Raw genomic sequence first — 27844 nt, forward strand, 5'->3', positions numbered from 1 at the left:
TGCTTTGCTTATACCTGCTGATGGTGCTGCTGCGGGAAGAGAAAAAGAAACAGCGAAAAATATCGCGCGTACGCCGCGGTCGCGGACCGACCCAGCAGCCAAAGTCGATATACGTAAATTTTGAGAGAGAAACCAAAACCAAAAGTGAGGAAGGTGTGAGAGTCGAGAAGAACCGAAAAAGTGTGTGCTGCAGAGCGCAGATTGTGGACTTCGAGGACGTGGCGACGCAGAGCGGGTAAAGTTGTGGGAGGAAAGCGGTGACGGACGGACGAAACGAAACAGCAGCAGCGCTTAGCTTTACCAGCCTGGCAGAAGCGACGTTTGAAGTAGTGAGAGAACGTCAGCCGAACTGTCAGGTCGTGTGTGTATTTTCGCTGCTGCCAGTGGAAGAAGCTCATCGGAAAGAAAAAAAAAACGAGAGAAAAAAGTCCGTGAAAAGGAGTGGAAAATTGATAGGCCGTTTTTAAAGTTCTCGATTCCAGTTTTATTTTTCGGTGTTTCCGTGAAGTGCGGGGCTCCTGGCAGAACCTGCTGGGCTGGGTGGCGGAGCCACTCTTGCAAATAATATTGGGTGTAATGTGTTGTGCTAAATCGCAGTAAAGTTCCGAAGGAAAAGAAAAAATCAGTGGTTGAAAATTTTGCGTTCGATCGGCGGTCGGTGCTGCTGCGGTGGGATTCCGGGGCCCCAAGCGGCCATTCGTTTCGTGTGTGCGCGGTGGAGGTGCCGTACATTGAAAATAGACCACCGGAATATCTAACAACAATGTCTGATAAAGTGTCGATATCGCCATCCAAAAGTCGGAGGCAATTAGTAAGTGATGGTTTATTCTTCTTTTTTCACATTTTTCCTCCTTCCTCCCGTTTCCCGTTGTTTCTGATACCCTCCGATTCCACGTTTTGAAGAGGGAAGAAAAAAAAAAGAGACCGATTCCAGTTCCTGCCCGATGCGGCTGTGTGTTGCGTAGCATACACATAGAAATTGAGGTATGGCACTTGCGGGGTGTTGTTTGAGCCAAGATGGAACAACCGATTATCAAGTGCATGCTGATTAAGCCCCGAGAAGGCGACCGTAGACGCCATAGTGGAAAAATTCTTTGAACGAAAAAAATGCCTCGAAAATGGAACACCTTGATGGGAGCACTGAGCACATTGAAAGAATCACGCGAAATGGTGGATGATCCGGAAGATTGTCCTTCACGGAATCCTGCAAAGCGTTCCTAGGACCGATGTGTTTCGGTTGAATGTTTCGACCTTCCCGGGAGTCGCCAAGAAAGTCAACACGACGAGACCCAACAGAGGCAGAAAAAACGACGTCGATCCGCCATCACATGCATTGCGGCATTTTCGAGAGAATGATTTCATTCATTTTTCATCATGCTTCGACTACGAACGAGTGCGGCGAGCCTAGTAGCAGCAGCAGCACAGCGGCAGCGAATGAGCGAAGCTGCCCAAGAGCAAGCAGAAGCAGGCTGAGTTGTGGTGTGGTGCTGGTGGCTGGCTGACAGGGCAGAGGCAGTAGAGGTGGGAAGCAAAGCGCAGGCAAACACGAAAGAAAGCCAGCAGCAGAAAAACGCCAAGCCCTGCGCTCGTACGAAAAATGGGCAGAGGCATACGAGATACGACGACGATGACGAGCTTGGTCAGCACCCAGCAAGAGAGCAACACAACATCCGAAAATCCACGTCCGATGGTAAGCTTGTACGTCGGAACACTGAAAATTCTGCTGGCTGCCTTGCTGTACTCTGGCTCTACAACAACGAATGAGCGAGCATACGATCGAAACTGGCAAATGCCGAAGGTTACCGAAGTGTGCTCCCACACGCAGAGATGCCAGGCTTATTTTGAAAAAATCTGGCAAAGCCCGAAAGAAATGTCTGGCAAAAATCTGGCTCAGCAAATTAACATAGGAAGCTGCCAGATTTCTCAAAAAATCTGTCTGGCAGAGCTTAAACTTCTCTAATAAATCTGGCAACGCTGCCCACACGGCTACTACTCTACAGCCAGGGTTGCCACATCTAAATCTGTATTTTTTCTGAAAAAAATCTGTAAATCTGTATCTTGATGCATAAACTCTGTATCAATCGTTGAGTTCATGAAAAAGGCTTTCGTCAAATAATTGTTATTGGGAATTTTACTTTACTTTGCACACATTCCCAATTCATCAAAAAATTGCATAGATGCTAATAACTGCATAATGTTACAGTCGTTGAATCAACTAATTGATACCAGATGCAATAATTTCCTTAATTGGCAATCATTTTAAAACACTGAGCTTTTCACAACTGAAAACTATTTGTAACTGAATTATTCTAGGTGAAAAAAAACATTTTAAATTAAATCTACCTCTTATTTATACATTAAATATTACTTCTTATACCAAAAACTATTGCATTTATTACACTTTCTGGCATTTCGATATCATCAAATTTATTACAATATTTTTGTTTAAGCTACTTAGTTAATTTTAAGAACATAAAGTATATACCCTAGTGATGCTTTAAGTTACTGGATGAACATGAGAATAATCCATAAATAGGTCATGTATTTTGTGCACATGGAATACAATTTATGCTCAATGACAAAAAATAATGACATTTTTTTGGAGTTCAGTAAATTTTAGATAAAAATCTCTATATCTGTATATACAGATTCTTGGTCCTGAAATGATCCAGATAATCTGTATATGTGGCAACCCTGTATACAGTTACAGTAGCCTTCTGCTGTAGTAAAATGTAAAAGTTCGGCTCTCAGCAGTGTTTCCATCTCTGCTGTGACAAGATTGTCGCCTGGACAAACATAGCCAGGATGATTCGACCTGCCACGTTCAGGATTCCCTGCCGCTAAGAAAGTATTTTTTGTGCAGAGTATGTAAAAAAGGAGGGACTTCGAATGTTAATCTAAATGCTTATAGGTATAGAGGTACCAGATATGTTTTACACTGCACCGTCCTCTGTGAATAATTACCGGAAACAGATTATTAAACCTAGGCCCAGGCAGATAAATGTCTGACGCGCGGGGGAGGGGCTGTTATAATCGGGTTATTACTATATAACGCTCTGACTTTTTTCTCACAGATGGCCAGTCAAGCAGTTTTTTCCAGTATTTGAAAAACCACATCAGACCACTGATCAAGGTGTACGAATCAAGAAGGGAAGTTTGAAGATCAAACCACATAAGTCTACGTATCAAAATCAGAATTTTCAAGTCCAATGTGAAACCTGTGCTGGCTCTCAAAAGCTGCAAACCGTTGCCTGCGGTATATAATTCGTGCCTGGTGGCCTCACAACTGAATGTTTAATGCTGAGCTCCGTCGTTGATGTCATCAAAAGCCGATATCAACAGTAATTCGTGAACGTTTAAGTGGAGGTGAGTCGACCACTCACTATGCATGGGCGAAAATAAAATCTGCAAACAAGCGCTGAATTTAAATCCGACAGGACATCATCACAGCTGAGACAGACCCAGCTGATCATGGCGGTGGAGCCTCATAATTGGACCTGAGCCCAGGCAAGCAAGCAGCCCAGGATGGAAGTCTTTCACTTTGGCCAGCATACTTCAGGTGAAAGTGTCCAAGTTTGAAATGTTTATTTACCTTAAGTAAGTTCATGTTAACCATTTCGTGAAACAGCTGCAGATCGAATCAGGCCAAAGCATCAATGATAGCAATGAAGAAGCCACCTGCAGACTGGCAACCCGGAACATCACGACAACGAGTGCGTCAGCTCAATAAAACGCAAAGTCCTAAACTGTTCTCTGCTACCCTGCTGAATCTGATTCACTCCTAGTGGAGTACGTCGCACAGGTCGGATGTGTATATTTTTGGTCCGCTCGTTGGCTGCGAAACATCGAATTATTTCATTGGTACCGTAAGCAGGTTCCATTCGTATGGCTATGACACATGAAGTGCGGAGCTTTAGAGCATGCGATAAATAAAAATAATGTTCGGTTTCGTCATTCCTGTTCCTCCTAAGAAGTCTCAACTCTGAGAATCGTTGGAACAGAGGCGAGAGTGAGAAGGAGAGTGAATCGCGCCGAAAATGTACCACCAATAAACAGAATGAAAAACAGATACCTATACCTTCCTCGGTTTATAATCTCTCTTCGTGTATACTCAAAGGGGGATCCACTACCTATCTACCGGTGGAAGCTGGATGAAGGGGAGCAGTGGAGACTGGTTCGCAGGTAGAGTAATACCTACATGCTTGGGATTTGGATGGAATCTACTACACATGCAAAGGTTGATTCGACGTTGAAAACGAATTACGAAGTCAAGCTGAGCGGAGAATGGGATATGGTTAAGGCGATGACGATGTGAGAAGAATGCCGATTTACGTTCAGTGAATTTTGGATACGCGAAAAGGAAAACAACAACACGCTAACCGCTCATCGAGACGTTCTCGGCCTCAAAACTCTAGCAATCAAATGGTCGGGAAAAGCGATGTCCAGATTTGCTTTTGCCCCGAGAGTTCGCTGACTATTGGCTGGCAATTATTGCTGACTCGTACCGAACCGAGTCGACTTTGAGGAAAGTGAAATGTAAACAGCGATTACGTGTTCGGTGAACATGTGCAGTAAGCTGCAACGACGGCCCCGGGGACGGGGAGCGACGCCAGAGAATATGTATACCGACAGTGCAACACGAGAAGACGCTTCTGCAGCGGGCCGGGGTCGGTGGAAGCTTTTCTGTCTAGATAGATGCTAACTTCGCTATCACAATAATAACAACAACAACAAAAGTAACAACCACGCGCTTCACAGTTGTTCCCATTGCGGCGTGGAAGTTTTGATGAGTTTGCTAGACATTTGATTGGAGGTCATGTCATGTGTGCTAAGTGTGAAACTCACAAGACCGTGATCACGTGCGGATGGAATTGCCGTTGTCGAATATTGACCTACCTCTACTTATTGAATTGTGGCTTTCTTAATAGTTAAGTGGTTCAAACGAACAGACTACATTGTAAGTGACGACGACACACTGTTTTTCAAATAAGGCCATGAGCCTGAGAATAAAAATACATATGTTTACCTTGCTGATCTCAATTCATTAGTACACTGCAAAAATAACAAATGATGAATATGAGGTCAACCATCTTTTCTTGCCAGAGTAATGAAAGAACATCACGAGAGTGAAATTTTGTTATGGCAGAGCAGCACGCAGAACGGTAAAGATGCTTTGAAATTTTGAAAATCTTCTATGGTTTCCTGTACGTTGAGTCCCAGAAATTGGAACAATCTGAACGATTTTCTTGCTGCTACATCAAAATGCTCATGAGAACCGCCATCGATGATCTGAAGACTTTTTTTTTTATTACTGCGATTCACCGAATTATAAAACCATCTCATCCGTATGTTCAACCCATTCATGGAACAGGTAATCAATTTTATCTAATCGTTTGTATGTAGACTTTTGATTGTTTTACTAAACCGTTACATTTTGTAACAGATAACAAAACATCATCTTCACCTTCAAAAGCCCCAACGTGTTTGCCTTCGCGAAAGAACCACCAAGGCGAAACGCTAAATTAACATTTTCTTTAATTTCAGATGTTACAATTCGCCTAAACATAGCCTATAGATAGGCACCAACAAGACGAATCGCTTAAATTTCTGATATTATTGCAAGGAAAAAATGAGAGGGACATCGTTCTCTTATTTACGTTCGCCCGCTTAAGGGGGGATCCCATGGGCAGCGATCTGTTCAGAATTTGCTGAAACTATCCAAATTTGGATAGAATCCACCCTGATCGGTCAAAACTGAGCCTATTAAAATATGGGCATGTCACCGTAATTACCTGATAATTTGCGGGACTATAGTCTCTGAGCTTCATCAGATCAGTTGCCAGATAGGTCTGAGTGAACTGTCACCGCTTAGGCAACGCGCATTACGAATAGATCGGTTGTTCGTGAGATGTCTCTAAGCAAGAGTCCTCAGCAGGTAAATCCTTGTTTGGCAGCTTTTCTTAATCACACTTGAAGTGGAAGACAGAAAGTGACTGCTGATCATTTGGGGACGCCAGTATTTTCAAAATAATCCCCTTGTATGGTGGTTACTGAGGCACACTTGAAAAAAGCTGGGTGGTAGAAAATACCCAAATTTCAGTCCGCCAGCTGAGTCAGTTTTTTGGGATTCTTGTCCATCCCCCTGCGTAGAAAATTATCTTTTTTAAATTTGTATAGGCCGTGGATAATAACCAACCCTCCCTTTTGGGCATTTGGGCTCGCGATCCGAGTTTCCTTGGCTGTGTCTCCAATACTCTGTACCATGCTCCATTGAAAAAGTTAAAGAGAGAGATCTCTCTGTCCGGTGGTAGATGTTTTACCCGACGTCATCCGGATCTACCAACTACCCGGTGGCCTTGAACCAGTACGGGTCGGGTTTCGGATAAAAATACCCGTACCCGACCATCTCTATTGCACAGTCGATTTGGTACCCTTTGGATATGCAATCCGTGACCATGGAACTGAATTCAAACAGGTTCGTGATGACTGACTTTTCTTTCAAGAACCCATGCTGTGTTGTTGAAAGACACCCGTTAACAAGTCGCATTTGCAGTTGCGGCCAGAAGATAAAGGTTTTCGTTATTGAGAAAATGATGAACTCGGAGGTTTAGAAAAACGGAAAGTCTCCAGAAGCGAATTCTGCCCTTCATCCAGTCACATGATGGTACCCGTACCCGACGGGTTCAGGTCGGGTACGGGTATTCAAAAAAATAAATTTTCGGATTCGGGTCGGGTACGGGTATCTAAAAAAAATATATGTCGGGTTCGGGTCGGGTACGGGTAACAAAATAAACAAACAAGTCGGGTTCGGGTAATATTCGTTATTCGTTCACATGAATAAGCGTTTTTGACCTACCGGTAATTAATTAATACTCTCATATTCACTACTTTAGATCTGAGCTGTACGATTCCCTTCGGGCTCGAGGTAGACAACCTAATGTTCCAGTTCAGGATATTTTGGCTAGACGTGATCTGGAGTTTATGAAACTCATATATGTTTACTTTAAGAATATTAACCTTAGATTGTAAGTTTGATTAACCTTGTGCTTAGTTTGTATTTTGTACGTGTGGGTTTTTTTTTATGTTTGTTTTCAAGATGAATAGAAATAAGTTCATGTTTAAGGATTAATTAAACATTTGTATCGTAAACCACATTTCAAACCTGATATTGAATTCTTTTGCTCCACGTACAGAATCTGCATATTGCTTGCTGGATAGTTTATACTCTGCATCCCGTTCACGAACGTTGGTGACATCAATGTTGTTGCTTTCAGATTTGTTCCAAAGGCCAGGGAATATTCCCCGATATTTCCATCCTGTCATCAACTCAAACGGAATCACTCGCAGCCTCGAATGTGGCACGAGCGTGTTGTGTCGATGAACAAAGTCTTGGAGTGCCGTTCGCCAGTTCTTTCCTTCGAGTTTCGCAACAGACAGCGCCTTGATGATACCTTGATTTTGCCTCTCAACCGCCCCGTTTGACTGGGGGCTGAGAGGTATTGCTTTGCGTATATCTACTCCCTTTTCCTTCCAAAACGAGTTAAATGTCAAACTTTGGAAGGGAGGACCGTTGTCGCTCTGGATTACTATCGGTAAACCCCATGTCTGGAAAATCTCACAAAGTGCAGAATTTGTACTCCCCGCATCCATCGCTTTCATTTCTACAACCGCAAGATACCGAGAAAACGTGTCAATTACAACCAAAAATTCGCCTGTCCCGAATTGAGGAACCGTCAAAAAATCTATTTGGAGGATCTTCCATGGTCCATCCGGCATCTCCCTTGTTGTTAATGGCAAAGGTGGGTTACGTCTAGACAGTAGAATGCATATCTCACAGTCTTTGATAAATCGTGCTACCTCATTGGACATCTTTGGCCATTAAAAATACTGTCGCATGATCCGTTTTGTTGCCATTTCGCCCACGTGACCACCATGAGCTGATGTGATTGCCTTTGCACGAAGCTTTTCCGGCAATATAACACGCTCGTTCTTGAACAATAATGACCCCATACAAAATAGGTACTTCCTCTGCGCCTCATACGATCGTAGTTCTTTAGGCCATTTTTTGCACTTCAAAGCTTCTCGCACTCTTTGCAGCTCGATGTCTTCCTCGGACATGACTTCGATTTCAGACCAAGTTATTTCCATCCGTTCTGAATCCAAAGCATAAAGAAAGTGCTTGTCATCGTCTCCATCAAAAGGTTCTGCTACTTGCGTCTCGGACACCAGGCGAGATAGCACGTCAGCTATGTTTTCATCTCCTGGTACGCGTTTGATGATGAAATCGTATGGCTGCAAACGCAGCGCCCAGCCTTCGGCGCGAGAAACTGCTCTTCTCCCCAACCGATGATTTGTGTTGAATATAAACTGGTTCGCCTCAGCATCCGTCCAGATTACGAAAGTCTTCCCTAGCAGGTAGTAATTGAATCTTTCAACACCCCAGACAACAGCTAACGCCTCTTTTTGAGTCTGAGGATATCGCTGCTCGGTCTCAGAGAGTACTTTCGATGCGCATGCTATAATCCTTGGATTGTTAGCCTCATCATACTGAATAAGTACTGCTCCTAATCCGGATGGTGATGCGTCCACAAACAGTTCAATACGATGATTCGGATTGTAGTATCCCAAGGTTTTTATGGATTTTAGCGCTTTTTTCTTCAGGTACTCAAACTCCACTTCCTCATTGTAAGTCCAGTAAAAAACGGCAGAACTGGCCAAAGCTCGCAGACATTCGGTTTTTGTTGCCCGGTGAATGATAAACTCCACCACAGCGCCAACAATTTCTTCCCGATGAAGCGTTTCGAAAACCTCCGCCTCTATTCAGCCGGGATTGAAATCGTCCTCTGTTCATCTCGGGTTGAAAATGTCCACCTCTGTGCATCCTTCCTGCTCGGGTAGCGTTACCACGATAACTTCCTCGTTGATAAACGCCGCCACGAAAACCGAAGTCAGTTGGATATCTTTGCTGACGAGCGGCATCCCAGTTGGAGAAAGATCTAACTGGTGCGACCAGTGCCGGTCCTTAATTTCCGTATCTTCGCGTGACATATTCTTCGTTCAGCCGGATAGTCTCGATTTCCCGCACCTTATCCACCAAGTCAATAAAAGTACCCTTCCGGCTAAGCATTTTGAGAGCTGTGGTGCGTACATCCCGATTCCTTGCATGTTCAGCTACCGTGGCAACGATTTGCTCAAACTCCTTACCCTCATCGAATTCACAAAGACGGGCAGTTGAACCAACACGTGTAAGGAAACTGAGATCCGCTTCATCGGGTTTCTGAGACATCATTACCAGCTTTCGTCGCATCAGCATCACGATGTAGGAACTAATACTCACCTACCGACGACGCCATGTCGTATTTCACCTTCAAATCAGCAGCAGTTGTGCACACGACTGTCTTCCACAACAATAGTTTACAGACTGAATTTTTTTCTCTCCTCATCTCTCTTCACTCTTCCGGTCTGATTTAGCGTTTTTCATTTGCGTTTTTCCGTCATCGTCAGAACGATTGATCGCAACGCCATTTCCTTATGCGTTTTGTGAAGTGTGTCCTGAATAGCCTCTACACTGTAATAAATTACTTAAATGTTCCTTCTCGACCAATTATTATTTTTTTATGTCTTACTGTTAAACTGACATTTATTTCATTCACAAACACTCTTATTATTAATTTAATTATAACCATGGTGTATGCAAATTGTTTACTACATTTCTCATTACCTTCACTTGTTCAAGTATTAGTTCCTACAGATTGATCAATCCTTAACATTTAATGATCACGTCAACAGAGTTGTTAAGGAAGCGCTGCAACTCTTTGCTCTCACTCGACGTTTCGGCCGAGAGTTCACTGATCCTCATGCAATCCTAACTATCTACATTAGCCTCGTTAGGTCCAAACTCGACTTTGCGAGCGTGGTATGGCGACCACAGTATGCGGTGCAAATTCAATGGCTAGAGGGAATTCAGAAAAAGTTCCTAAAATGTGCCTTCAGAAACCTTGGATGGAGTGGAGAACATACCAAGACCACTGCTGTCCTCGGCGCAGTCAGTACGAGACACAAGATCGCCGACATAATATTCTTCTGCAGCATACTGAGCGGACCATTAAGGAGTCCGTTCCTCTACGGCTTAACGTCAATACCAGCCCGGTTTCTCTCAAGGGGCAAGACAGCTTTTGATCATGAGTAAAATCGGAGTTAATGTTGAGTAACTCTGAGCCGCTCTGAGTAACTCGCGTTGATCAACATCAAGTACACATAGCAACCTGATTTTTGTGTTGCAAAATTTCATCATCGGTGGGCTGAAACCGATTGACATATATTTTCTGCAATAATTTCATACGCAACTAGTGATGCTGGACTTGCTGGATTGTATAATTCTGTCCGGTGTTACAGAATGCACGGATTGTAAAGATGATTCAAGACGACCATCAGGCTTGATACCATCACTGATCGGATGGATATATTTGCAGAAAAAAATTGTAGCTGTTTTGAGATTGCGGCTTATGGCACCGTTTGTTTCTGCTTCTCCCAGTATTTAGCATTTTGCTGAATTTCCATGAGTAGCATGATGGCATCCACCAACAAGGATATCCAGCTGTTGAAAATGAAATTGCCTAATATTATTACAATTATTACAAACAATAGTTGCAATTTCCAAACCTACGACTGGATGCCTTCCTTCAAATAACAATTGAAGTGCGGAAAAAAATCGGTAGAACTGTTTCAAACACACAGTTGGTACTTGAACGGGTCGGTCTTCATCTCTTTTTGCCAGTGGTGGCGGGGGGGGACACCCCTCACCATCCCTCTCCAAAGGGGGAGTTTGGTAAAGAGAGATGAAAAAACCGATTTGTACCTTCCTAAAAAGTTGTCCTAGTTCGCTATTCTAATATCTATATACAATCTTCACACTGCCGTACTCTAACGGAACTATCAACTCTATGCTTTCATCTACTCCATCTATCGTATAAAAATTACCACTACAGTCTGTTATTTGAAATTAGCATCTTCAACTAAACTAATATTATTGTCCAAGCTAACAGGAAAAGTTTAACGCTGAACTCTCTTGGAATTCTTTTTGGAATTCACTGCGTTTAAGCTCAAGAGCGGATAGTGTCCTTATGCCAACATCGTCGGCTCATAAACTGCTATTCATCGCAAAAAAATTCATTTGGCTTCCTTCTTTTGGCAACTTTGATAAGTGGCATCCACAATCAGTAGGAACATCACCACGAAGCTTATATGCAAGAGGAATAGAAACGTCATGATGTCATTAAGAAAGGCTAAGATTGTCCTCCGGGTACAATCTGAGCTAGGCCTCGGTGCAATAGATCTATGAGCTATCTTTATCAACAAAAAGAGAAGTCTTATTAAGACTGCTTAAGATGGAAACAATGGCGTTGCGAATATCACTCAGAAAAACTACGACCATGGCCATTATTACCGGTGAAATTACAACTTATAACTCGCGATGAAGTGATTGCCATTTGATTTACACGGCCATCATTTCACAACAGCAGTCCCCGAGGAGAATCAAAACCTGTCTGAGCGATCACTTCAAGTTCCAGGTGTTCAAAAGGCTACTATCGATGAGATGTATGTCACTTTCAAACAACTGACAACCAACAATCCGTCCGAAGAGATTTCCAGGTCCACCTTCTATGGCTTATGGGATATCATCTGAGTGGAATCGCGTCCGCTTATGTTGCTCAATCGAACAGTAAAGTACAGGAAATCAAGAATGAAGTTATACAATTTTGTCAATTGGAGTATTTTATAAAGTTAAAAGCACAATTAGGTTAGAGTCACAATTAGCGATTAGCTGTAACGAATAGTACTCACTTATGACGATTACTCATTACAGCTAAAAGAGGAAATTGTGACCCTCTGAAAGCAAAATTGACTGGTTTCAATCTTTAGCTCCTCTTGTTGCATCTTACATATACAAATTATTATTAAAATATCTCATAGTTTCATAATTTCGAAAAGTAGTATTTTTTTTAGCTGTAACGAGTATGTTCAGGCCTGCTCTTATTATAACATCGACTCTGCTTAGACCAACATACATTGCATCCGTTATGGACCACCCACATTAGATCCGTTTGCGTTGCGTTGACGTAAACTTTACAATAAGATAATAGATTTAGCTGTCACTTTGCCGCAACGCGTCAGAGCCGGATCTACTGTGGGTGGCCCTTTAGTGATGCGTGCGGAAAATCTGAAAGATATACAATATTTTTAGCTGTCAGATCTACGCTACGTATATCAATAACGGATTAAATGAGCGTGGGCCTTCAGCAAGGCGGAAAATTGCAGGTGGTTTGGAACTCACGGTCCACTAGTGTTGGTAAGTTATTTTCCGTTAATGGCAGATTTGGACCTGTTTCATACGACCGGAAGCTGGTCACAAATGCGAAATTGATTTCCTACGCAAGTGATCAATCTTTGATGTGATTTTCGCGAATAAACACGAAGATGATTGATGATAGCAAAACATGCCATTTACAATCGACAAAGTTCACCAAAAAAAAAATCGAATTTTAAAACGAGTTGCTAGCACTCATACTGAAAAGTGTCACTTTTAGACACTGTTTTGAATAACATCATGGCCTACTTTTCATAACTAAAAGAAGTGTCGAAAAGTTATCACGATTTTTAAACACTCGTCGTAATTATCCAACTCGGTAAACTACGACTCGTGTTGAAAAAATCTTCTTTTTGCAACTTGTTGCATAAATAGCTATTTTTCCCTGGGTGCTGAAAAGTAGTACTTTTCGACACTGTTATTTTAGCTAGGAAAAGTAGGCCATTATGTTATTCAAACCAAATTTGCAGTTACGCTCTTCATGGGCATGGACAAAGCCCCTTTTTCGTTACTGTAATCCTCAATGATCAGTATGTCCAATCGGAAAATGCTACACACATTATTTTGACCTTGCTAACTTGGTCAGTGCCAAGTGATATCATTTCCAACTAATAACTTTCGCAAACGTGTCACCGACCAACAGATGCCAAAATGCCTCACCATCGTAAATGCCTTATCACTGTCGATTGGGTGTCGAATCATCCACCATTGTGGTATCGGAAACATCATCAACCACCGCCTATTCCATTCCTCATTTCCCCGTCCTCCACATGCAAAGAAATCATTCCTCTGGCATATTTTTTATGATTAGCAAACTAACACCGATTTTTTCGTCCTTTTCATCCTGCTGCACCAACAGCGTGAGCGGAAGCAACGTAAGCTATACTCGGACGAGTGGGCCCTAGGCGACGATGACTACGAGGGAGCGCGTGGTTTCAGCGTTGCCGAGAAGCTGGAATCGCCCCGTTTTGCGCAGTCCGGGATGGTGCGCGAGATGAAAGGCAGTGATCTCTCCGTCGGGTAAGGCAAACACGTACCAACTATTTATTCCTTTTTGCTACATATGCTACATACCTACTCGTAAATCTATGCTGTCGGCAACGAACAACCGGGGCAAATCGGTTCGGTTATAGGAGTTCCACGGATACGCTCGCCACTTTGGTACATCCACCATATCCTACCTATAGGGAAGTAGAGATAAGAGTAGAGTGTGGCTTTTTTGGCTAGACCACTGATGAGCCACATTGGCAAACCTTACATTGATGTTCGATTAGTAGTTAGAAGCAGTTACTGAAGTCTGTTTTAGAGGTAGAGGTGAAAGAAATGGATTTATAACAGTATGCAAATAAATTCAATTAAACAAATTTATGTTCGTTTCGTAGTGCAACAAAATAGCTACTTTTGAAATGTATTGCTGAAGGTGAAAAACGGCCGTTTTTTGACTGCATTCTCCTCCCAAAGCTAATGTTTTCGATTCGACAGATGAAAGCAAAATGAAGTGAGAAAAAATGTGTGGGAAAATGGTAAGAGCAACACAACAAAAATGCTAGTCTTTGAAAAGTGCAGTGCAAGCTTGAGAATTCACTCTCTTCGAGAGTGTGAATAGAAACAGCAGAAATCGACTCGCAAAAAAGATCGTGTAAATGGTGCACAACTGAAGTATCACGTCCACGTCATTGGAGCTAGCAATTAGCCGCAAGCGTAAAGCGACCGGTTGAAGGATTGGACAATTTGCCGAATTCCCTGGGGGACCAGTGCTTGTCATACAATACCGCCCATTTTACGTTGCTCATCATAAACAAATAGGGGAAATGGCTCTAATGTTGGCCTATGGATCTAAGATTGAGCCCATCGCTAAAAATCTGCTATTAATCAATTTTATCTAGATGAACGCGTCATTGGGACGGTACTAATGGATATTTTTGGTTTCTATTGAAAATTTAGTCGATTGCTGAAATTATGTATGGGCCCAAATTAGGGACATTTAGGCCGACATTACATTAATTTCCCCTATGTGATGGATTTACATTTTTCCGATTTTTTTAAAGAAAGCATTGAATTTTTCTCTTATAAACAACTAGAGGATGACATGTTGCAGGATAGAGCTAGCTGTGATATTTCACCATTGGTCGGGTGGCCAATAGACCTAAAACGGCCTTAAGGTAGAATGAAATATCCAAAATATCCACCAAAATAATATTGATCAGATTTTATGTTCTGTGATGCGGTGTAAAAACTACAAATTTTGCGACCGAAAATTAAGTCTGTTCCCGTACTAGCTTTTATGCTTTTACTGTAGGTTGCTACAGCTTACTATAAGTTGCTGTAAGAAAATAATGTAGCGCAGCAAGTACGGAAACATGCTTTTTGCTGTACAGAATCTTACAAGTATAGGAACAGACTTATTGTTTGCTTAATTTGGCCATATTAAAAAAAAACTCAAACGCTTCGTAACTTACAGCAAAAATCAAAACAAACCGATTTCGACAGTAAGGTGTTGGCTGCTTCAAAACAAATTTGATCATACTTTGTCCCACCGACGAGTTTTCAGGTTCAAAAATTAATTTATTTATATGTTGGCGTTATTAATTATAAAAATGAAACTACCTGTGATCTTGAAATTCTTACGTAGGGTACTTAAGGGGGTTAGGGGGTTCTCTACGAAATTCTCCGAATTTAGCACAAATTTCATGAATGTCGAAGATGTCCTCTGAACATTTCTAATGAGATTAAAGAAACATCAAATCAATTCGCTAAATTTCTATAACGCTGTAACGTTGAATACCACCCTAACAACTGACAGCATTCGAGCAGTACCATCTCTCCGTCAAAGCGAAAACTACGAGCGTAAGAAACGCACGATAAGTTTTGGCTCCACGATACGTTCAGTAATTTCAAGCTGAACATTGCATTAGGTCCTAAGTCACATTGACAGATTCTCTTCGTCGACTTTCTCTTTCGTTAATAGCTTGAGTACATAACTGCAGCAACTCTTATTGATAAAAATCATGAAAATGTGGGAGATCTCAGTGGGTAGAAGCAAGAAGAAAACAGCGATTGATGCTAGATCACGCCACATTTGACCACCAAAGGGTTTGATCTCTTTAGTGGAGATTGCTGAAGCCTTCGGATTAGGAAGAAGCAAAAACAAAACAAAAATGATAGAAACTGTGCTTGACTTGTGTCCAAGAACGCTAGAATAGTGAAATATTCTTAGAAAAGATCCAGAACAACATGTGAAAAGGGCATACAAGCTTTTTGTAAACAAAACTTCTTAAGCCCTTTTTTCGCCACCCATATGACACCAACGGAAACTTTTAACATCACCGTGTAGGGGACACTTTCCCCTTCCCGATGATATTGCTGGTTTGCGTGGGCGACACTCGGTTGGCGAGAAGGGCCTACAAAGGTTTGTTTACAAAAACTTGTATGCCCTTTTCACATGTGGCTCTTGAGATAAATTAAACTACTTTGAGTGGGAGTAAAAACTCCAAGAAAGTACCGGTTAGCTTGTGGAGTGAACTGCCGAAAAATGTTTAAACCGGCGTCCCACAATGGTTTTGGCGATCCTCGAAAGCACACGGCATCGGCGTACATCGGCCGACCCCTAGTTGGGAAAACTCCTTTCACCATTTCCCAACTAAAGGCAATCTCCACCAGGGCGTCACAATATCAGCTTCAATCGACCAAATCGATGCGACGAAGAGACTGCTGGCTTTCTTTTTCTGTTAAAGTCGAACAGCTTCGCAGCATTCTAGAACCTCAGTCGGCGTGCACAAACAAATGTTCAATCGCTTGTCTCTCTTTCTCCCGTCGCACCATTGGTCTTCCTTTCAAGCTTCGGTGAAACGGATGAGCGAAAGAGCGCTCGACTTTGATAGTTTTCTCTTTCATGAAACACATCAACAGAGGTTTCATGACGTATATGACGGAAAATGAAATAACACATTTAAAGCATTTCTCACGTGAAAACACGTGAAGATTACACGTAATATTTTTAATTTATCTTCCATCCATATATTTATCTAAAAAAAATGATCAAAAACGGGACATAACGCATTTTAAACAAATTGAAATATCGGTGATAGAGTGTTCGTGAAAGGGGATTGAAAGCCATAATGAGGTTCGTTTAACTAGAAAATCGACGTTAGTTACATTGAAAGCGATGAGCAAAGCAACGACGAGAAGTTCCACAGCCACGCTTAGAAGGAAACGCTTTCCTTCTAAGCGTGCTTCTTTTTCACTATCATTTCTAGCTGATAGTCTAGCTAGGCGTTATAGAAATGAAGCGTCGAACACGTATGTATGAGAGAAAAAAAACACGAGTTCATTTTAGAGCTTCGAAAATGTAGAGCCCTGATCTCCACACCGGAAACTGGGTCAAATCGGTCGGTTACCTTCACGTTACGCTGTACCACATGTGTAAGACGCCCTCTTGCGTCGTTGGACTCAATACCGGTGTCACGAATCACGGTATCCCCTAGTCGACAAAGCAACGCCACCTGCGGACGGCCACCGGAACCAAGCCGGCCGTTCAACAACCTATCAGAACCGAGGAACTGCGGAATATTCAGGTCAGATCGAAACCTTGTACCCCTGTAGAATAAGAAATTTATTACGCTAGGGCAAATTCAGGTCCCGGGACAAAAATAGGAGCTAGAGATGTTGTTCAGAATATATGCTGTAGCCCTAAAACCCTAAATGGGTTGACTAGTTCACTCCACGGTATACGAAATCTCCTTTGAAGTGATTGGGTTTGTACATTAGTCGTTTTCCCTTTGTTACATTATTGAATAGTGAGCTATTTTCACCTTGGTCGAGCCTTCGTAAGAATCCTGCTTTTCTGGTTTTTAGTTGGGATTGGAAGTCAAATGAAGTGAAGTGTTTGAGTCCGGAAACTTGACCTGCTATGTTAAAAGAGTCTCTGGCCGGACTAGAACTTACGTTCGCAGTCTTCCTTGTTGGGAAGTGGTGGTTAAGCTGCGAACGCAGAAGCAAAATAGTTCGTTACAAAGTTCGCTAATTTTTCACAATATTTGATAGGTTCTACAAATTTTTCTGAACTTCTACAAAATTATCTGAAGTGTCATGTTCAGTTGAATTTCAGTGAAGTTCAATGAAGTTAAATGAACTGCTACAAAGTTTGCAGTGCTTTTATAAACTTTGTTGTATTTTTTAATTTGCTACACTTCTAGAATGTTTTCAGAACTTCAACGCAGTTCATTGAATGTGTACGAAGTTTTAAAAAGTTCTACGATGCTTCTTGAAGGTCTATGAAGTCTTGGTTGATTGGTTGTCTCTATTAAGAAGATTTTCAGCCAGACGCTGGGTCATCTCCGGGAACCCCTGAAGGGGTTTCCCCAAATTACAGAATTGAAAAATTGAAAAAAAAGTGTCCGGAGGGGACACTTCTGAAAGATGGGGGAGGCTCCAGAAGGGAGTCCTTTTAATATGGAGTACTTATGTGATACGGAGTTATATCTAAGGTACGGTTATTGTCTTTTGATGCTGACTCATTTTACGTTGGGAGATGGAGGGTTTCCTGGGATGGCTGGTGGAGAGGAAGTCCTTGTTCTTAGCTGTGGTCGTGGTTGTTGAAAGTGTTCGGGCTGGTCGGGGTGTGGTGTACAGGTAGTTGTCCTCATGGTCGGAGTTGAGGGTATGACAGCATGCATCATTGAGGGGTCCGCTTTCGGAGGTAATGTCACGGTCGGCTGTAGTAATATTCGAGAGAACAAGCCTGCCTCGCGGAGGAAAGCCACTAGTGCCGCTGAGCGGCAAGGATCTTCACTGAGGGCGTCTTGGATGCTGCCGGGGATCTCGAACAGGTTTCTAGCTCCTTGGTATTGCGGGCAGTGGCATATAAAGTGTTCCACCAAATGGTGGATCTGGCACAATGGACATTCGCCATTTCCCGTTATGTTGTGTGAGATACGGGTGTGTCCTGACCTAAGCCTGGAGATCACCACTTGAGAGCAGTGGTCAGGTAGGTCATCCCAGCGACGTGTCTCATCTTTAATTTTACGGGTAAAAAGATTTCGTGAGTCCAGCCAGACTCCCATGTAATTTTGGAAAGCCAGGTTTTCAGATCCGGGCCTGGAACTTTTCTAGTTAATTTGCTCATTTGTCGACTTGAAGATGCGAGGTGGTCGGCATCGACGTTACCCTGGATCCCACAGTGACCGGGTATCCAGGAGACGGTGGTGTAGCACACCGGATGATGGCTTGGATCCACGGGTGTGTGGGGTACTCGGTTTCAAGGGCGGCTACCACGCTCGCGGAATCCGCGAACAGAACGATGGGTTTGCTAGACGGTGTGGTGATGGCGACGTAGGCGGCGGCTGCCTCGGCGGAGAAAATGTTACATTGGTCAGGGAGACGGTGGCACACACTTACATCGGGGCCGGATACCCCAATTCCAGCTCTCCCTTGTGCAATCGAGCCGTCGGAATAGCGGATCGTATGGTTGTTGTAGCGACGGTATATTAGGTCCCTGTGTACTTGGGTAACGGCGAGAGGGTTAGAGCCTGCCTTAAAGGTATGCTTGATAGTTGGGTCTATGGAGATTTTGGGCAGGTTCCAACGCCTGGCTCCAACCCAGTGGACCGTGGACACTAGGGGGAGCGCCTAGTCGGCAGTCCTAGCGAGGAGCTGGTTTGTTTCCTCTAGGAGGAACACTCCGTCGCTCGATGCAGTAGTTTTTTTTCTATGAAGCTGACGGCTCGCCGGCAGATGGTGAGGGCGATGAGGCGGTCGAAAGGAAGGACTCCTCCCTCGACACATGCTGCCGAACCCGGAGTTGACGGGAGTAGACCGGAGGTAGTTCGGATGACCCTTTGATACACAGGAGTGAGCTATGAAGTCTTTGAATTGGTATCCTCATATAAGATTGATCCGCCTGTTGCTGTAGTCGCGGCATCGACTGTGGCGCGTTCTGTAGATGTTGCTGTTGCTGAGTCAGTATCGGTTGTATGTTAATGTGCTGTTCATAAACAAATCTGCGCTGCCGCTAGTTTTGTGCTACCTCGTTCGGTCTGGAACTCTTCCGTTCGAAGTTCATCTTCAGGGTGTTCACTTGCCCAATGAGCTTGTACTGACAATTGTCTTCCTCAGTGTTTGCTGAGGCTCCATGCCGAGGATCGGATTGCTGCAAGCTCCAGTCTTTATCCATGTCTCCTTCCTCCTCCACTGCATGCACCCTATTGAAACGATGCGGATGTTGCTGAGACATTGTTGCAGGCCTATTTCTGGATGCCGGTGTGGCAAAGTTCGGTTCCAGTAGTGCACTGTGTGGAATGGAAATCCACCGTTGCCTATTCAGGACCATTCTTGTCTCATCGTAGCTGGTACAAATCTCCACCATCTCTTGCAACGATCGTGGTCTTGCTGCTGTTACGATTGCTGCATAGCGCAAAGCGCTGAAATGTCTCGGTAATACTTCGCAAAAGACTCGCTGGCTCCTTGGAAACGTAAAATGTGTTCCAGGCAAAGAATTTGGGAGTATCCCCTTTGCATAAACTCTTTGCCGATCTCCCGCTTGAAAGCGGCCCATGACGGTAACAAGTGTTGTGACGTTGCGCGGGTATTCCATTCGAATGAGTCTTCCTGAAACAAATGCTTGATAGAAATCAGCAGTGTCCTAGCGCTCATTCCCTCCGATCTGGCATCTCGACGCGATCCAAAAACACGTTGAGCGAAGTGGTGTCGTTCTCTCCTCGAAGCTGAATGGCGAATTATGCACCGCTTTCAGCATTCTTGTTTCATCATCCCGTCAAGAGGCCTCTCTTGGCAAAGCAGACGATCCAGTAGATCAACCCGAATCCTGTGGTACTCTTCCCTAGCTGGTGCGTTCTAGCTATCCTATTCTATCCCTAGCTAGCTTCTCTGGCTCGTGTTTCTCGTGCTTCGGCTTCCCTTTCTCGCGTTTCTCTTACGTCTGCTTCCTTATTCGCGCTTCTCTTGCGTCTGCTTCCCTGGCTCGTGTTTCTCTTACTTCTGGCTCGCTCCTCCCTGCTTCGTGCTTCACTAGACACGTACTCGTGAACGTAGTGCGGTGGTGGTGGTGACTCATGCCGATGTTCCGGTGATAATCGTCGGTCACTCCTAATACTGTGACGATCTTCCTGCGAGTTCGATAATAATAATCCTCGACCCCGACCTCCTGGGAATGAAAGCAGTCGTGGCATCGATGACGCTGACGGTAGTGTTTCCTCCTGCGCTTATGCGTACTCCACTGAATTCGCTGAAATGTTGCTTCCTCAAGCCGGTCCTTGTTCACGTTCAACGATCCGCCGCCCCGTTCCGGTTGTGCTCTACTGCTGGTTCACAGTCACTTCACTTCGTTGCACACCGTTCACCGAATATAGTAACACACTGAAAACTTTGTTGAACAACACATTCATGTGTCGTTTGAATTATCGGTTGCTTTCGTAAGCAAGTGTAGTTATTCGACTTGCGTTTGACAGCCTTCAAACTCATTTTATGCTCAGAACTTGTATGCATATTATCTCTTAAGGACTCTTCTTGTATGAGTGCCTTAAGACGAAGCACCTTGCCCAGGTGTGTAGGAGGACCTAAGCTGACTACATGACGTAGAGCTAAAGGAGGCTCCGTAAGATGCTGCATATCAATAGTAGGGTTTTTACCAGTTGATAAGGTTCACACCGGTCTACGCCGCCGCCGCCAAAATATTGATCGGCGCACAGGTCCAATTTCAACCCTGTCGGGAATTTTTTAGACAAAGACTGGAAAATCAGGGAATATCAGTGAATTTATTTTTCATCATTGAGACGATTCCATGATGTAGTTACAATGCTGGTTGGAAAAAGCAAACCATCATCAAGATTGCATTGAACCTGTTGATTTTGGCAACCAAATAAATTAGTTAATGAACTAGCTGACCCATCTGGCCCCACCTTACCCTATAGATTTTTTTTCACAGCACGCATCTTAAGAAGCTTCAAAGTCTCGTGAAGACTACTGACTTGTATGACAGGGTGACCAGTAAAACGGGAAATCCAGGAATATGCGGGGAACTCGAAGTCATCGGGGAAAAACCGGAAATTCCTATGACAAATCGGAATTTTTCTGAAAAAAATCATTAACAAATTTTAAGAATCTTGGACTAGATTTTTTTACGAAGGAATTTTGAAAATATTTTAGAATGAATGTCAGGGTTAATACCAAGGTACTTAAGAGAAAATTAAAGGGAGTTTTGAACAAATTCCTAGAGATTCTAGGCTATAACTCCTAGTGTGAGTTCAGAGTAGAATTTTTAGGTAGCTCTGTGAAAAATTCCAAGTCGATTGTGAAGAGGATCATGACATTCTGAGAATAATTTTAAGGGAATGAGGATCACGAACAATTCCAAGGGCATCACGAAACGAATTTCAACAAAATTTTAAGGAAATTTCTAAGCAAAATTTAAGAAGAACTTAGAGGAAAGCTCCAAGATAATTCTGAACAATATATCAAGACAATTCTGAGGTGAATTCAAGCGAAGAATTATGGAAGGAAGCTTCAAAGAAAATCTAAGGATGAATTCCATGCTTTTTTGGATTGATCTGCAGATAATTTCTAAACTGTTATAAATACATTTCTTAGACAAATTTTGAAGAATTCGAACGCAGAACCAAATTCGACCCACGAAAAATGATGCTGTTTTAGTAATGACCCATTTAACCTAGTGATGTATAACGGACAATCGGGAAATTTTCCAAAATACCGGGAAAAATGGGAAATTGCTAATCGGAATTTACTGGTCACCATGGCATGAGAAATTTGAGAGGTTTCACTTTGTCGCTAGGGTGGTTCAAAGATAGGATGGTCACAAATACTAAAACCTTAATATCTTCGTTATAAGCAAGAAATGAGGCATAGTGTAGAACATTTTTTTTGCATGGTTTGAGGTCCTCCATCACCCTGTTTCGGATTGACCATGAGCGCACAAGTCACTCTGTATAATGGATCGAGACAATATCGTTATCACGAGTGGTTTCTTTTTGAATAAATTCAAGCTGAACATTGCATTAGTTCCTAAGTAACATTGATCGATTCTCTTTGGTTGATAACTTGAGCATGTAACCGTTTCTTGTTGTGTTTGTTGTATTAGATGCTAGATAAAAGCTTCTTTTATCGATCTGTGTGCTGAAAATATCTGGGAATCTGAGAAAAGCGGGAAACTGTCCATCCCATAGTATGCATGCACTGAATAAATATTTGGGAGAATCCGAAGGACCTAAGCAGCAAATGTCCGTTGGACGACATCCGAACCGATTTTATCGTCTTCATCCTCTGATCCAAAACAACATTCACCAAATCTAATAACTCCTCTTCAAATTCTCTCTTCATTGCAGCTTCCTCCAGCAGTACGGTTTCAACATACCGCTGCTGTTCAAGGAGAAAACCGGCCTCGGACTGCAAGTGCCATCACCCAACTTCACCATCAACGACGTTCGGATGTGCGTCGGATCGCGCCGCGTTCTGGACGTGATGGACGTCAATACGCAGAAGAACGTGGAAATGACCATGAAAGAGTGGGAAAAGTATTACGAAGACCAAACCAAGAAGAAACTGCTGAATGTGATTTCGCTGGAGTTCTCGCATACAAAGCTGGAAAATTACGTGCAAAGTCCGCACATTGTGCGTCAGATCGACTGGGTCGATGTGGTGTGGCCGAAGCAGCTGAAGGAGTCGCAGGTTGAAGCGACCAATGTGCTGAACGAAATGATGTACCCCAAAGTGCAAAAGTATTGTCTGATGTCGGTGAAGAATTGCTACACGGATTTCCACGTGGATTTCGGTGGGACGTCAGTGTGGTATCATATTCTGAAAGGAAGTAAAGTGTTTTGGTTGATCCCACCGACGGAGAAGAACTTACAGTTGTACGAAAAGTGGGTCCTGTCCGGTAAGCAATCGGATGTGTTTTTCGGTGATACGGTGGAAAAGTGCGCGAGGGTGTACCTGACGGCAGGTAATACGTTCTTCATTCCGACCGGGTGGATTCATGCCGTTTATACGCCGACAGATTCGCTAGTATTCGGAGGAAACTTTCTCCACTCATTCGGGATCGTGAAGCAGCTGAAGATTGCCCAAGTCGAGGACAACACGAAGGTACCGCAAAAGTTCCGGTATCCATTCTTCACGGAGATGCTTTGGTATGTGTTGGCCAAGTATGTCTACACCCTGCTGGGGCACTCTCATCTGGAAGGAGAACCAGGCCGGGAACCGGAACTGGTCGGGAAAATACATGTCCATTTAACCCACTACGAACTGTTTGGACTGAAGGAAATCGTCATGTATTTGTACGATCTACCACCGCAGAAGAAAAACGTACCGGATCTCATCAAAGACCCGGTGGCTCTCATCAAAGACGTAAGGACATTGGTCGAACGCCACTGCAAAGACAATCCTGAACAGGCAATTACTGGAATACCGGTGCTGCATCCGGATCTTAATAAGAGTAATAATTCGTACCTGCGGGAGCGGTACGAATACTATGCTGGCGAGGGAGGTATGAAGACTCCGATTTCCCACGAGGAAGAAGGCGAAGGTTCTCAGCCCAGTCAGGAGGAGAATACGCAGGATATGGTAACGACAGCACAACCTCACCCAGAAGAGCACCTGGCTTCACCGATGGAGAGTTCTTCCTCCGGTCAACATGTGCCAGTCGGACCGGATGAGCACGCCAACAGCAATGGAACGTTAATGGCCGCACCGTCCAATCAACAGCAACACGATGATGATCGTAATTTCGTGTCACCCCAGCCAACCCGCCCGGGAGGCGGAGCAATTCGCGGTCCGTACAAAAAGAACAGTGGTCACGCCAGCAGTGGCGGTCGATCCAGTGCGGAAAAACGTGATGGCAACGGACCACGGCGGAGGCGAACTCGGTGCAAAAACTGTGAAGCCTGTCAACGGTCGGATTGCGGCGAGTGTAGTTTCTGTTTGGATATGGTGAAGTTTGGAGGCCCAGGAAGAGCGAAACAGACCTGCATGATGCGCCAGTGTCTCCAACCGATGCTACCGGTGACGGCCCAATGCATCCACTGTCATCTGGACGGTTGGAGGCAAGCGCCGATAACGGCACCGGCACAAGCAAAACTACAGGCACAAATGCAGGAAGGCCCATCGTCGCTGATGGAGTGTTCAGTTTGCTACGAAATTACCCATCCGGACTGCGCCCAGCGCTTGGCCCCGGAGATTAACGGAATCGTGAATGAGGATCTGCCGAACAGCTGGGAGTGTCCCAGTTGCTGCAAGTCGGGAAAGAATACCGACTATCGGGTGAGTTGATTCGTGGTCAGTGTGATGTAGGTATTGGAATTTAACCTTTTGATTTCGTTTTAGCCGCGTCACTTCCGAGCGCGTCAGAAGTCTTCGGAGATCCGTCGAATGTCCGTCAGCAGTGACGCTTCGTCGGTCCACAATGCTGACATCGGACGGATAGGTGGTACATCGGTGATTCAGCAAACTGTGAGTAGTAACGTCACCGGCACTTCGGTGGGTGATATCCCAGTTGGTCCGCCGGTTGTTCCCCGATTCCAAAATGACATGCTGTACGATTTCGCGGTTTCTGGAAACGCGGTAATTGTCGGTGGCAATGGAGGAAACATTCTGTTGGAGCGAAAACCGAAAATTAAGGACGAGGATGTGTCCAGTGGATCGGAACAGGATGGTCAGAAAATGGGCATGGGTGGCATTTTGATGCCGGCGAGCGCTCCGGTCAAAATGGAGATCAAGGAAGAACCGATGGAAGCAGGTCACAGTAGTGGTGTGACGTTGAAGCGGGACGGCGAGGGATCAACGGGTGGAGCACATCCGGTCGGTGCAATGGTAATGACGAAACGGCGGAAGAGCGATGACGGGAACAGTATGTGTAGTAGCGTGCAGGATTCCGTGGACATAAGTGAACACAATCACAGTATACCGAGGAAGAAATCATCCTTGAGGACACAGCTGGCCCATCAAATTCATAGTTCGTCGACAAAGACTATGAAGAAGCCACTGTATCCGGTGCGACCGGCACATGTCCACACGCCCGTTCTGTCGCAACCGGGCAACTACGCACTGGATCCGACTTGCCTGTTGGCAGTATTCCGTTATTTGCCACCGGAAACGCTGGTGACGTGTTCGTTGGTGTGCAAAACCTGGTCCAACATCTCGGTGGACCCAGCACTGTGGAAACGTATGAACTGTGCTGAGTACAAACTTACTGCTAGTCTACTTACGGCCATTGTGCGCCGTCAACCTGAACACTTGATCATGGATTGGATTAGTTTAGGAAAGCGACAGGTTACCTGGCTTATTTCCAGAATCCCCGGTCTGAAGCATTTATCCCTCCAGGGAATACCTATTCAGGCGGTACTTGGCTTGCATACCTGCATGTGTCCTCCATTGCAGATTCTCGATCTCAGCTTCGTAGCCGGACTCAATGATTCTGCCATCCGGGAGATTTTATCCCCACCGAAGGACTCCCGTCCAGGTCTAGCCGATTCCAAGTCAAGGCTGCGCAATCTTAAAGTGCTCAAACTGGCCGGTACGGACATTTCCGACGTTGCAGTACGTTACATCACCCAAGGTCTACCCAGTCTCACGCATCTGGATCTGTCCTCCTGTCAGAGGATAACCGATGCCGGAATATACCAAATCGGCACTGCTCCAGCATCGGTGAAAACGCTGATCGAGCTGGATCTCAGCTGTTGTAAACTTATTACGGAAAATTCCCTCGGTTATCTGACCAAGTGTGACGCCCTGACGCGACTCGATCTGAGTCACGTGCCCCAAGTGACGACCCAAGCGGTCATTAAGTTTGCATCGACTTCGAAGAACGAGCTCCAGCTGCACGACATCAAGCTGGTGGACAAACGGAAAACGTCTCAGTAGAAGATGAGGTGGACGATGACAACCGTTAAAGAAAATACGCTTCTTACCGCGCTCGCTGCCATCATGTTTAGAATTTAGTTGAGAGTTTGTGGAACCGCAAGCTGCAATCACTCCTACAGCCTAACTCGCAGGTACAATAACAATGATATATAGTGAGATACGCGAACAAAAGAAGCGTGGATGTACCTACATGGTGATTGTTGGCCGTGGATCAAGAGTTTTGGCGAGGACCCTGTGAACTAGTGATGATTTCCCTCACAATTTTTCTCTCAATCACAATTATTGTGGATTGTATTAACGATTAAGGATACAAAGTTTAGAACTTAGAATAGTGTGAACGCAATATATGAACCGTATGTGTAGTTGTGTGTCCGCGTGTTGTATGGAAGAGAGAACAGTTTTTCTGTTTGTTTTTTTTTTAGAACATAAGGTTTACGCCAGCGGCGTAGTGGAGGTGTGTTTGAAAATTTTGGAAAGTATTATCAAATATATAAATATATTGATTCGAGCTTTACAGCTGAATTTATCAGATCTTCACTCGCCTCTGGTCTACACACAAACCGAAACCAAAGACTACGTTTTAAGTTGATCGAGAGTTTAGTTTCCTCGTGTCGATTCTAGGGATTTATGTTTTGTTTGCTGTAACGACGTGTGTAGCAATAATTAAGGATTCGTTTAATTTTGCTTTGACGTTTAAGGTTTAAGTGAAAGATTTCTGTTTTTCCGCGAAAAACAAACACTTATAATAGTAGTATTCGAGCATTGATGCTAGAAGTGTAGCAGCAGCTTTTGAAGCACAACAAGAGAGTATGTGCGTGCGTGTTAATGATGCATCGTAGTAGAGCAAACCCGTGGTACTTATGGTGTAAGATAAATGCGTTTCGGCCAACCCTTCAAGAAATGATACCTTCTCTGCTAATCCTTTAAGAAGAGTTGTCGTAAATCTATTTATATCCGTCGATCATTTTATGTGTCCTCTTTTCCTTGCTTTCCTTCTCTATGTCTGATCTAGAAAACAGTCTTAGTAGCGATTGTCGTTTGTTCTTCGTGATTGATTGTGATGATTGGTTATTATAGGTATCCTTATACGCGCATAGAACCCGCTCAGTTACACGTTGTCTAGAGGAGGACTTTATTCTATTGGAACATACATATATTAGTGAGAATCGCGTAGGAATGCTTCAGTACGTTAGGTTATGATTAGGTTTACTCGTTGCGATGAAAGGAGCCATTTTTACAAATACAAAACATTACTTGTGACGAATCTATGCTAGACTTTCTAAAGTGTAGCACACGTATTGTGACAGTGAGAACTTCCCGCGTTTATACAGAATATTTAGTAGAAGAGAAACCTTATGGTGAATGCACAGAAAACACAAACACACACATATTACAATACCTATTCCTTTTAGGTAAAAGAAAACCGATTAGAGAATAGTTTAGCCCCAAGTAGAGAATCACAAAACGATGGAACTAAGCATTATGGAACATATGGAAAGGAAAACATTCTGTGTAGTGTGTAGCGTAATCCCTGGAGACACCTACCTATACTATTTGTAAATAAATTGAGAGAATAATAGCCGTTCTAGTTTA

General features: G+C 43.8%; 1 protein-coding gene across 1 annotated transcript; it reads left to right on the forward strand.

The window, feature by feature from the left end:
* Window positions 1-5: 5 nt before the first annotated feature.
* Kdm2 (Lysine demethylase 2) lies at window positions 6-27830 on the forward strand. The gene is made up of 4 exons (XM_065239345.1): window positions 6-811; window positions 13227-13387; window positions 22723-24652; window positions 24716-27830. Exons 1-4 carry the CDS (start codon window positions 764-766, stop codon window positions 26249-26251), a joined length of 3675 nt encoding a protein of 1224 aa, XP_065095417.1. The 5' UTR covers window positions 6-763; the 3' UTR covers window positions 26252-27830.
* Window positions 27831-27844: the final 14 nt, after the last annotated feature.

This window comes from Ochlerotatus camptorhynchus, unplaced genomic scaffold (assembly GCF_037179485.1).
Source record: "Ochlerotatus camptorhynchus isolate MF236.1 unplaced genomic scaffold, CSIRO-AGI_Acam_v1.1 ptg000055l, whole genome shotgun sequence".
Classification (NCBI taxonomy): Eukaryota; Metazoa; Arthropoda; class Insecta; order Diptera; family Culicidae; genus Ochlerotatus; species Ochlerotatus camptorhynchus.